Consider the following 13,820-nt stretch of genomic DNA (forward strand, 5'->3'; position numbering starts at 1 on the left):
TATTTCAAATCTGACATTGCCATCATGAAATTTGGCATTTTTAATGGTTAGGAACATGTTGTCATACGAGTGATATTTGAATTGTTTACAGATACTTGAAACATTCATTTTGGTGCGATTATTATCTGTAAATTTCGACGTGAATCAAGTCAACAGCAATGTGCCGATGAACTCGCTTCAACATTGATGCTGTGCATAAACTGATATTGCAAGATCGTCATGTGATGTACCGTGAGATAGAGCCATACTTGATCATTAGTTTCACTCGCATACATTCAATATTGCATGAACATGTGGCTGTCAAAAATATTTGTTAGCGTTGGATACCGCGTATTTTGACAATTGCTCAAAAAAAACTCGTTATTAGAAATGCTGAAAAAATTCAGTCGCGTTCAAAAATTCAAAATTCAAAAGACGTCTAAGCATATGAACCCGAAACTAAAAAACAATAGATTGTATAGATCTTTCAAGATGAGTCAAATCCAACAAAAGTTATTCGCGCACGAAGCACTTCATAGCTCCTGTTTTTTCGGAATAAATGGACATGTTTTCACCTTTCCATTAGAGCAACGCAGAACGCTCAATTCTGTTAGATCTCTCTCGCTCTTAACGTTAGATTTGATATAAAGAAAAATGACAATAAGTAGAAACGCACAAAAACAAGTATACAAATTAAAAATAGTAAAGATATAGATAGAGACATTAAAAACTCATAGAAAGTGTGGAGATAAATCATCTGCATCTGTGTGTGTATCAAAATATGACAAAGTTACAAATGCAAATTTTGTCGTAAAAATCGGTATCTGGTGCTTCTCAACAATTTTTTTGTACATTTTGCCTAATTATGAACTCGTAGTAGACGGGATATATTTTAATATTCAGTTCATTTTAAAATGAATCCCTAAAAATAGCGAGCATCTCGAAAAAAAACACAAATTTTTTGTCATACTTCATTTCTCAATTTACCTTTTCCCAGAATAACAGGAATAACAAAATGTAGATGTAGATTTTTATGCTTTATTTTAGTCTTTGTCTCTGTAGTTACTTTATATTACAAAAAATGAGAAATATTAGAATTGTTGATGAAATAACAGACAAATTATCTGTGGACTTCTAGCAGGATTTCCATTTAATACATCTATAGACTCATTGCGTAGAACATCAAAAGACTCATTATTTGTTTTCCGGGACTATAGTTCGAAATGTAAGCAAGATAATCTCGCTGATGAGATTGAACATTTCGCCTTGCGGGAGATAAGCAGGAGTTGGCAGAAGTGAAGTACGTGTCTTGATTGTACAAAGAAATGAAAAATGTGAACATAAATGAGATAGCATTTTCTGCTCCGTCGTCATTCCACGGTAAATTGCTATTCTTTGATATATTTTAGGGTCTAATTTTGATATACCTACAGAGGTTAAGAATGAAATGTGACATACATTCGTCACATATTGTATTAATCAATGTACTGATTTAATGTAATTGGTCTTGTTATTAAATATAAATGTGAAATCGCTACAAATGTGTATTCGATTAATATCTTACTTGTAACTTGAATGTACACACCCTCAAGATAATATAGAATATCGATAATTTAAAACTTTATTTACTACAATGCTCTATTTTCTCTATTCAGAGTGCTCGAGGATGTTAAATTTTGTAATCATTTCTTAAAATTTGCATTACTAATGAAATATTCTGTGCGGCAATATACATTGTGTTCAACTATTATTAACTCAGCATGATAAGTGAAAAGTCATATATCCAAACTTGACAATCTAATTGCTTAAAAGTGTTTTTGTTATATTTGTACATTTGAGTGTAATATGGTTGAATTAATATTTTCCGGTGCTTATGGAAAATAATGAAAAGAGCAATCAAAGGACAACAGAGTGTATAAAGAAAGAATGAATTTTGTGATTGAACGTACGAATATATATATATATATATATATATATATATATATATATATATATATATATATATATATATATATATATATATATATATATATATATATATATATATATACCTACATACATACATACAACATTCTAAGGAATTATATTACATTCTAGGTCTACTAAGGTCTTCGGTTCGTTTGTGTTCGTGTTGTGACAAGGTTTTATTTGTAGCCGGTTCTATCGAAGACCTTAGTAGACCTAGAATGTAATATAATTCCTTAGAATATATATATATATATATATATATATATATATATATATATATATATATATATGTATATATATATATATATATATATATATATGTATATATATATATATGTATATATATATATATATATATATATGTATATATATATATATATATATATATATATATATATATATATATATATATATACCTACATACATACAAAATTCAAAGGTGACGACGTAATAACAGTGGCGTCATTTTACAATAAATGTCTCTCATTTTTAAACTAATTTCAGTTATTTTCAATCCAATTCAGTTATTTCCAGATGATTTCAAAATTATCTATAATTTCCCATTGATTATTATCTGAAATCGTTCCAAGACACAGAAACTTTCAGTTCAAATTGTAAGATTTCCAACATCGATAAACTGCTTTTCGAACACATCCATTTCTTTAAATAACAGTCAATTTTCTTAATCGCACATTATATAGACATTATAAGAGACCTAAAATCAAAACGATTTTTTCAGTCCTAGACGATGAATACATAAGTATTTGAAAGCTCGGAAAATATATTATAATATAAGTTAGTCCACTTTGGTTCATTGCCACTTTCCCAATAAGAAACTGCTCATAATATAGCTGGCAAAGACTTCGTTACAATTCATATATATATATATATATATATATATATATATATTCCATTTCCAAATTAATTCACTCTGGCTCCATTATATTTGATCATTAGTCACGGTCACGCCTTATGAATTACAGTTATTGCATGGGGCATAGCCGAATAGTGTATAATAATGCCATTAAAAACACCTTAAACTTTATGAAATTACATTAAATTTGAAAAACTTGTTTGATAAAATTGCCCCGAAGGAACTCATTTCTGGATTGTAGTAAAATATAAATAATATAACTACCAACAATTTTGCTCATTCAGTCTTGGTCTTATATAATTCAGTTGCTTGAAATAAAATGGTTTTCTTTACTTGTTGCAGGCGGAGATATGGAGTGTTTTCATTGCTATTCTCAGAAAAAGCGTTCGAAATCTCCAAGCATGTACTGATGTCGGACTCATCGAACACGTTCTTAAAAGATTACGCAATGCAGATCTTGTTGTGGCAGGTAATTGATTATTTTTCAAATTTTTAGAAAATGTAAAACGAGATCTTAGTCCATGTTAAAACCGGAATAAGTAGCATCATATTTAAATAGATCGGTTTAACTATAGATTTTAATCGATAAAAATCTGTATAATTTTTCAAACATGAAATGCGGATAATATTAAGGTAACAATCGGAGAATGAATTGAAAAATTGCGAGTGCATCCACGCAAAGCGTGTTGGACGTATAATTAGAGCCAACTTTCAATTGTTTTTTCACTTATAAACTACTTACTTCATTGAAGAAAGGAAGTACATGCAATTTTAATTGCAAATTGCACAATAGTAGTAAAAGTTTACTTATTGCAAAGGATAAAAAATTCTTGCGAAATAATTATAATAAAAAAATGAAAAATCGTAATAACAAAATCCTGTGGATAATATTTTTTCCCAGATTTTCCTATTTTCCATAATAATTCCCAATTTTTTTCTCTTTTCGGCATACAGCTATACAGGAATTGAAAGCAAAAAAAACGAGCTCGTTATATGCTTCCTGTGAGGAGACAGGCGGAGAGACGGACGGAAAAAACTCTACAAAAAAATGTCTAACCGTACTAATGTACTAATAATAAAAAGATACATCAATATTATGAGTTTTTTGGTTGATATCTTAATTTTTTTCTTTTGCGGTTTCTCTCTTTCCTCCTTTTCTTCTTCTGTCTATCATATAATCATACATTAAATTTGTTTTTATCCATTGTCCTACAAAAATTTTACCTTTATAGCAAAGTATAAATGAAAACCCCAAATAAATTACATGTTCAGATTTACTACTTTTTTTTATTCATTAAAATTACAAGGAGCGGACACTCTAGTAGCACATATTTTTGATGGATCATTAATAAATAATTCTTTAGATTACTTCTCAATCCCCGATGAGGAGCTTCTTGTCTTATAAAATAGTTATAACATGAATATAACATCCTTTTGAAAATTGGAAGCAAACAAGGATTCGATGATGTTTTGTCATTTAAATCGAAAAACCGAAGAATATCACGAAGAAAAAAATTTACTAGTATTTGAAGAACGTACTGATGTACCTCACCATAGTCATTTCATAGTTTGCTCTACGAGAAAAATACCCACTTCAACTTTTTTATATTTCCTAAGGGACGAAAAGTTTTATGTTGATGAAAAGTAGAAACATTGAAGCACTTAGGCTACCACCCTATCATACTGAGTTAAATCCAATTGTACTTGTCTGAGCATGTATAAAGAATAAGAACAAGGATAAATAGAACATCCAAATTTGCGCAAATATTTGAAAACATCTCCTACCAAGTCTTGTCGCTGTTAATATAAAAATAGAAGAAAAATATACAGATCACCTATAAAAAGTGGGATCAAAAATGTAGCGAAAGGAATTTAGAATTGATAATTCTAATTAAAAATGTTATATATTTGATTGGTGATGATATCGACATATTTATTCTACTTTCTATTATATACAATTTTGAACAATAAAACTATCATCTTCTTTTCTACTAAATTGATGTTTTCAATTTCTTCTACTTGCTCACGAATGGAAATTCTCAATTAGATTAGATTAGATCAATATTGTCCAGAGCGATTGTTTAATTTTAATACATCTGATATTTAATTTAATCGACTTATTTTTTTTTACAAGATTATGGATTCTTTTCATTTTACGAATTTATACAAAAGTATTTCAGTATAATCCTCGTACAGCGCTTAATTCGAATAGAACAATAATTATTTATTATTTTATTTTCCATGAAAGTGAAAAATAGTATAAATGGGAACGACCATACTAAAACTAGAAGCCTCCCTTTAATCCGATTCAATTTCGCTTCAACTATTAGAATGTCATTAGTTATCTTTTTGAGCATGGAGTGAAAATCGGTTTCTACCGCATTTTTTCTTTATTTTTGGGCTAAGTCTTCCCCTAACTTTATTTTCTTATTTATGCGTCGTACACTAGCTTCAGAAACTTCCAATCGTCGTGATATATGTTGGAATGTTTAGAACCGTTGGTGATCTTCTTTCTGAACACACTTTTCACGCTACCACTACACCAACACTCACCATTACACTGCCTGGCGAGCTCTTCGATAACCAAGTTATCGTCTTCAGTGACTGAAGGTGAGTCAAGTTACTAGGCACTGAAAACGATGTTATCGGAACGCGCGTCAGATAGTGTAATTGTGAGTGATGGTATAGTGTCAGTGTAAACGGTGTGTTCAGTATTTACCCACTTTGTCTAACATTTTTCCATTTTTGTTATACATTTAAAATTCATTCGAGGTTACATATATGTGTTTGTTTGTGAGATGATTTTATTGATGGAATTAAATATCTTTTCTGATTTGGAAACAAGAAATATTCACTCGATGCTAAATACAGAGAATAGGACAGAGGAGGTTAATAGGCCAATGCGTATTTCTTGCATTGCCTTAGTGCAAAATAACTTTTCCTAGAGTAAATTTGTTATAGAATATTTTTTAAATCAACCTAATTAGCTGGCATAATATTGCTGTTGATGGTTTCACCTTTCTTCTCATAACTCAAACCTCAATCTTTCATACTCTCAAGCTCCGATCGGCATCGATTGGGCATCTAGAATGTTCGGCATGCTCCGTGATTGTGCCATAACATTTAACACCGTTATCCTCCAGCTTATCCATTGTTGAAGTTTTGGCTTTATTTTTCACTTTTAGTGCATATTAGAGTGATTTTTATTGATATATTCTTTCAATTACAATATCTCAATCTGTAATGATATTGCAGGAGTACTCGAAAGATCTTACTAATATTAATTTTTCGATTTTCTGAATAATGTGATGTGATTTCTATATTTCCAACAGTATTTAATACTATCTTCTACATACTTTTGAGCAGAACGAAACAGTTTCAAACATTATACGACACTTTTTAATATCCTAAGATAGGTAATTAAAATCAATACGAGATGTAAAAGTGAGAATGTGATTGAAATAAAAGCAAATGATGTGATTGAGAAAAATAAGAGTATGTAGCTTTTATTTTGAATATCTTTTCGTAAATATAAGAATGAAAATGTTATGACTGACAGACTGATTCATTATCGTATAGCGTATAGAGGTGGGGAACCTTTTTACCATTAGAGGACACATTTAAATTAGGCAGCAATAAGAGAGGCCGCATAAGCTGATTGACCTAAAAAAGTGACTTTTATGAAATTATTACAGTTTTTCTATAGATTTAACAATTTATTGCATTATATAGAAAAAATAAAATATAATACTACAAAATTTTAAATATAATATACATATGAAATAATATAAAGATATTATAAAAGAATACAATAAAAAATATTTTTTTATTCACTTAGTTAGTGACTTATTTGGCTTTGTTTTTTGTTTGACAGTAATTGTATATTTGTATCAAGCTTCGTAACAGACAGCTTTAATTGATCCTCTAAATGTGCATCTGTAATTTGCGTTCTTAAATTTGTTTTTATTTTTGACATGAGAGAAAATGTCTCGCAACAGTAGGTACTTCCGAAGCAGGAAAGTGAACGGCGAGCATGTTCTCGAAGGCATGAATATTCAACAGCATTTTTCCAGATTTCTATGGGGATCCTTTTTAGCGTTAAAAAGGGATTTGATGATACTATCTTCCCCTAAATCAATTAACTCCATTTGTAGTTCTGCAGGAGCCTCGGATATATCTATTGAGTGTGGTTCAAATGCCAGTTTCATAGCAGGAGTGTGCTCGTCAGAAAATCTATTAGTATACTCTTCTATTAAACAAACCAAGACACCGAGATATCCATCGAATATTTTATTTTCACAGTTCTGCTCATTTAACATTTTAGCTAGCTCCGGGAAGTGTTTTGCAGATATTTCCGATCGATAAAGCAATGTTTTCAAAAATGATAATTTTTTTCTAAACGCTAAAGACAAAACTTTTATCAAAACCTGACCTGTTGATAGCCAGCGAACCTTGCAGTAGTATGATAGGTCAACACTATACGTTTCCTCATCTAAAGAGGGCATCTGCCGAAATTCACGATGACGCATTGCATTTAAGCGAATATAGTTGACAATGGCAATGGTTCTATTCAGAGTGTCTTGCAAAATGGTAGATTTTGCGCAAAGATTTTGCTGATGCAAAATTTAGTGAAATGATATCAATTTTTCCTAGTTTAAGTTTTTCTTTTTTAACAGCAACGAATCCTTCTTTTTTGCCTCTCATGGAAGGTGCGCCATCGGTGCAGACACATCATTTTATCTTTCTCAGCAGTAAAGAAAAAATCTAACTCCTATTCTACATTAAATGTTCTGTTTTCATCACCTAATTTTTTTCTCTTGCTATTTGACATGATGGACAAAAAAACGAATATCAAATAATATCTTTAATAAAGTACTTTCTAGAAATACATTTCAATACTCTGAAAAAAGCATAATTGATTTCTGGAATTCTCAAATCTCCGAATAAATAATTTTTCACTTACCTGAAAATTCTACAATTTTTTAATTCCCAATATTCCTACTAAATAAAAAAAAATACACACATACAAAATAAGAAAAAAGAAAACACACACACACACATAAGCCGGCTTTTTTTTCGTTTAGTTCATTCTTATTTTAACTTGGAGGCGCTAAAAACTGTTTAAAAAATTAACATTGAGTGTCCAAGTCTGAAACGGATGGTCTGTGGGACAGAGCTTCGCTCATGCGTCTTAGGATCCGTTTCAGACTAGTATTCTGACGTCATGTTACAATATGACTGTCTTTGGCGGGATTTTTCGCGCAACTGTCATGGCGTTGATGTACAATAGTTGTTTGAAACGAACTCTACCATTTTGTACTAGGTGGCAAAGGGCCGCACAAGAACCCCGCGGAGGCCGCAGGTTCCCCACCTATGGTATAGCCGAAACTACTGAAGTTGCAATCATATAATTTGGACAGTAGGGCCCTTTTACAACTTAAATTTCCACTAAGAAGTAATATTCCAATTTCCCATCCCTAACGGGTTTAAATTCTGGGGGGATACAAATTTGTTTGAAAGTCTAGCAATTTTGAAGTTATAACTTTCCATTGCTGCGCGTAGGCTAAATATAAAATAATATACACATTATATTTTTAATAATTTCACGCCTTGAGGAGAGAAATAGACCTAAAGTTGTATGAGAAAAGTTTCCAATTTATTAATTGATAATTGATAATAGTCACACCTCTATCCCTTACGAGGATGCATACCATCGACGGCGTATTAAAAACTGTTTCCATCATTTTTTCAGAACTTTAGCACTTCAATAAATTCAGAAACTCGGCTGTAAATGACAGATTCTTGAGGAAGATGCATGTAATTTGCAGAGAGCCCACTAATGATTTTGAATACTCCCTGAGGGTGTAAAAGGGGGTTTGAGATTTATATGAAACTTTGTTATATTTTTTATTTGTTGTTTCAAATTCACAAATCAAAATCTTTATTAAAAGCAATATAAAATTACTTATTAATTTTGCAAAAATACCATTTAAAAGCAAATGTTAAACTATACTTTACAACTTTTTATAAACTCTGTATTCAATCTGCACAAAAAATAATATTAGATACGGTTTTTTTTTCTAAACTATGACTACTTAAACTAGGTTTAAGAATACCACTTGAAACGTCAGAAATTGGTCATAAAAGGTCAGTTTGGTTTTATTAAAATTTCGAAAATTACAAGTATTGTCATCCAAGGATAATATATTTAGTGAATGGTTCCTTAACCTAACCATATTCATTTCTATTTACATGCAGATTCTTCGTCCAACAACGTCATGTTTGTTTAGTCTTTTTGGTAATGAGGTGATTCATAGTGATGAAAATTTTTTCTTTAATTCTAATCAGCCATTATATAGCACTGAAAACAAAAAAAAGACAACACATAACAAGAAAAACCAAACTTGGAAATCTAATGCGTAAATTTCCTTCACGAATTTGCGTGACGGCACTTAGTACGTCCACATATACATCACTATCAAATCCTTGTAGAAAATAGCGTGCGTCATGTGTGATAAAAATTTTTGCATACGAAATGTACGCGTTACTTCTTCTACACTTGACGTAAATCATTGCAAAAAATTTTGCCGAATGCTACGCTACACAAGAATTTATGTGAGATGTGGACCCGATTTTTATGTACAGGGTGTTTCTAAATTTATGCAACAAAATTCAGGAGGTCATTGCTCAAATGAAATTAAGATGGTTCTTTTCTATAACAAAATTTCCTCTGCCCACCCCTTTTTGAGATATCACCCTTAAAAGATATTGACTAAAAGTAAATTTTTTTTCTGAAATTTCAGTAAAGCTTGAAATTCTGTAATTTTCGTGCACTCACAAAGGTCTAGTCGCGGGCAATATTTCAATATTCCCGTTATATTATACGGGGCGCGGGCAAATTAGCAACCCTCACTTTATTTCTCATCAAAACTTTCTTTCAAGAGTGAGTTCTATGAAATAAAATTCTTATTTGATTTGAAAAATTTTTTATTCTTGAATTTTTTTCCAAAACCAATTTATTAGGAATCGTATTACACTTTCCTTATTTACTGTTTTCCATTAAATTTATTGAAAAAATTATAAATTATAGTGTTTAGTTTTATTCTCTGCAGCTATTGGTTTTGGGAAAAAAATTAAGAATAAAAAATATTTTTGAATAAAACCTTATCTTGAAAAAGATTTTGATATGAGATAAAGTAAGGGTTGCTGATTTCACCTCTATATAATGTAACAGGAATATTAAAAAATGCCCATGGTTAGTCCTTTGCGATTGCACAAAAATTACAGAATTTCAAGTTTCCAGCTTTACTGAAAAAAATAGAAACCCAAGTTTAGTCTTCAACTTCTAAGGGTGATAATCAGAAAGGGGTGGGCTGAGGCAATCTTGTTATTGTTATAGTTATATATTACTTTCATAAGACCAATTACCTCCTGAATATTGTCTCATGAATTTAGAAATATCTTTAACTCAACAATCAAGAAGTATGAATCCAAATTAAAAAAAATCAAAATTTATTTTGTGAAAAATATTTGATCAACAAGTGTCAAATAGTAGGAAAAAGGTTGCTATATCTATTCGATTTTGTTGTAAGCTACCTACTATGTGACTTATTTATATGGAAAACCTATACGTGAGTTCTAAGTTATTTACCGATATTTACCGTTTTTATTATTAACTATAAAAACACTTACCTACAAATTCTCAATATCTATTTTTTTCGTGTTTCTAAATAGAGCATTATTATTAGCGATATGTTAACGAAAATCTATATTTATATTTAGATTACTTCTAAATAGTACATCCTAAAATGATATTTATTGATAATAAAAATCAAAATTTTGGATTATTATTAATACATAGTCATAATGTTTTATTTTTTAATAATTGTTAGCATCAGTGGATGAAGAAATTGCCATGAAAATTATGTTTTTCATGACAGTTTTCAATAGCAAGTTTTACCATCATCCTAACTATTGTCCTAACACTTTGCGACATAATTGACGTGTGGTTGGTACTAAGCATTACGTAATTTTTCTATTTTTACATACCTCTCTGTTGAATTCTTTGCCCTCCTATATTGGGATTGTTTTATTTGTGTTGTGTTTCTATTTTTTATATTTTATATGTTTACTACTTCGTGATCTTTTTTTGATTCGTTTTATTATTTCTGGTCAGAATTCATCAAACATTATCGCACAACGTTTCTGATATTGAATAATTGCTTCCCAGAAACATCCATTTTCAATATATGGAAGATGTAGAAGAAAATATTCATTTGTTGTAAATTTTCAATTCATTCTATGTTCATATATATACGATTGCTTGAAAAACAGAAAATGCAAAGCATTGAACTAGTAGATATTATGGTAGCGATTTCGTCTAACGAACTCCAAATTAAATTAGTCTGAATTATCGGTACATAAAAAACATTCGAATAAAAGTGCTAGTGGTGGTTAAATTGTGGCGCGCCATGTAACTCTGTCGTAATGATACGACGACTGTCATAAAATTAATGCCACCTCTACGGGCCATTACGTTGACAAAGCATTGAAAGTAATTTTTTCGATGTAGTTTGATATATACTATTAACTTTGCTTTAATTGCAGTATTATCGTATCCAGTATCCATTGTCGTTTTCCAGCATTTCAATTAGAAGTGGGAATACGTTCGTTCTGACTACAGAAAAATAATAGACGAATCTTCAGCACGTTGAAGTATGGACACATATCACTGTTGAAAGCAATCCGCGTTAATGTCTTTTTTTAGATACGAATATCATGCTCCTGGCCTCCAAGAAAACCGCTATCTCTTCCTATATGAGATCTTATGAAATTCATTAGATTTTCATTCTTGTTAATGTATCTGTGGCACCTAGACGATGATTCTCTTGTCATACTTTCACAACTACTTAGTACTGCCACTTGTAGAATTGTCTTTCTCGAATAATCTTAAACGTCGGGTCTGATTCGGAACCAGTTTAGGGACCGATCGCACGCGCACTTTCAAAATTGTCGTTCGCGAAGGGTATAAAAATATATCACTGAAAATAATTAAGGTTTAAACTTGAGAAATATATGATACTTTAGATTTCAAAAAATTATTTTTGAAAATTAAGGAAACAAAAAGATGATCGAGTAAAAAAGTTGGATCTTTAACTCTATTTTTTTTTAATTTCCACAAAACAAATTAACAGGCATATCGTTGTTAAAATTTTACAGTTCAGAGCGAGAGTCGTGTTTCTCAAGCTAACCAATTCCTAAAACGGAGGGGCATAAAATATTCAGTGTCAGAGACAGAAATATATCTTGTGAAATGTATGTGATATACATAAATGTAAAAATAATGTAACGTGTTTCGTATTTATTTACAATCTTTTTATTCGTGGGGGGAATTAATGAACACTGTCTCTTACGTTTTATTTACACACTATACAATACACTTAATGTACTTTCGAATATCACTTAAATAATTTCTGCAATTACTTTCACTTATTGGTTTCTTTCACTATAACTATTTATTTTAAACTAACTGTGTTTACACAAATCATTTATATACCTAAATGAGATTCTACAGAGTTCTAGTACAAAAAGAAACAAAAGAAATAAATAAATAGACTTTCCCATAAATTATTTGTAAGGACCACTATAAATAAACAGCCTTCTATAATAAAAAGTTCATCAAAGGCGTGACCGCTATTTATTTAAAAACAGATGAATGGCGCCGCGGAAATTTGCCGAATTTTAATATTCCATTGTAGTTGGACAGGGCTGGCCTAAGGACTCATTTCACGAGCTTGTTCGTAACATTAAGGATAATATTGCCTTAAAAAAAGAAAGGAATCTTCTTTGTAAAATATATGTTGCATATTCATGCATGCATTCATTCATAAATTCAAGTCATATTTTATAAATAAAATATATATTTGTCTCTTTTTATCTTTGTAAAATTTCACTTATCAATTTTATTACGTACGAAGATAAAAATCTTTATAATACATTTCTAGTATAGGTACCTTTCCATCCTATCTATATGAAAGAATGGGAAGGAATATTTAGCAGAGTGGGTTTTAAATTGGCTTATAAATTCAACAATATGTATATTAAAACCATTGTTGGGCAATCCTAAAGATAAAATACTAAATGTGGAAAAGAGTGGTACATACGAAATTAGCTGTGGTGATTTTGACGGAAAGTATATTGGGCAGACTAAGACATCCGTTATTGTCCAGTTTAAAAAGCACATAACTCATTTGAAATATGGACGGACCGGTAAATTAGGTATTGCCAATCATGCTGCCAGTCACAATCATGACATAAATATTAATAATGTAAAATTGTTAAAAAATTTATCCAATAATAAATAGTTGGATGCATTTGAAAGCATTGAAATTGCTAGATGTAAGAGTAGATTAAATAGGGACAAAGGACCAATTCCATACACTCTATAGTTTAGTAGTCAAAGAATGAATATGAAGGTTCCCGCCAAGGAGTTTTTCCCACTGAAATTAATTTTCGCGGGAGAAGGTTTATCGGTGGATAAATTTAGTCTAAAACAGGTAGTGAAGTCATTAGATTTTAGGTAACCTTTAATCTCTGGAAACGGTAATTTGGTTATCGAAACGCGCGGCAGGCAGTGTAATTGTGAGTGTGGGTAGTGGTGGTGTAAAACAATGTTTGTATTTATTTGTCAAAATGTCAAAAAATTGTTTTTTTGTCACCCTGTTGGCTCTATGGGACGTTTTGTTTGTATTCCGAAATTCCAAATTAATTATGTCGTCCCTTTTTTGTTAGGAGATTATAAGAAAAAAACATATCCCCCTTACTAACGAGCTTAAACCGTGGTCTATTTTTTTTTGTAATTGCAAACTATATGAGACGATATAATATAGCCGATCTCGGAATTTTTTAGGAAAACATTCAGTTTATTCGATATTTTCAAATCTATATATTAATACTCACATGTATAAAATTATGTTATAAATTGGCTTAAATGATACAA

General features: G+C 30.4%; 1 protein-coding gene across 1 annotated transcript in view; it reads left to right on the forward strand.

The window, feature by feature from the left end:
• The window catches only part of LOC130440979 (neurobeachin), a 747,233-nt gene that overhangs the window by 330,762 nt on the left and 402,651 nt on the right, over window positions 1-13,820 (forward strand). Inside the window, exon 3 of the mRNA XM_056774400.1 lies at window positions 3,164-3,290. Within this exon, the coding sequence (XP_056630378.1) occupies window positions 3,164-3,290 (127 nt within the window). The remainder of the gene's footprint in view (window positions 1-3,163; window positions 3,291-13,820) is intronic.

This window comes from Diorhabda sublineata, chromosome 3 (assembly GCF_026230105.1).
Source record: "Diorhabda sublineata isolate icDioSubl1.1 chromosome 3, icDioSubl1.1, whole genome shotgun sequence".
Lineage (NCBI taxonomy): Eukaryota > Metazoa > Arthropoda > Insecta > Coleoptera > Chrysomelidae > Diorhabda > Diorhabda sublineata.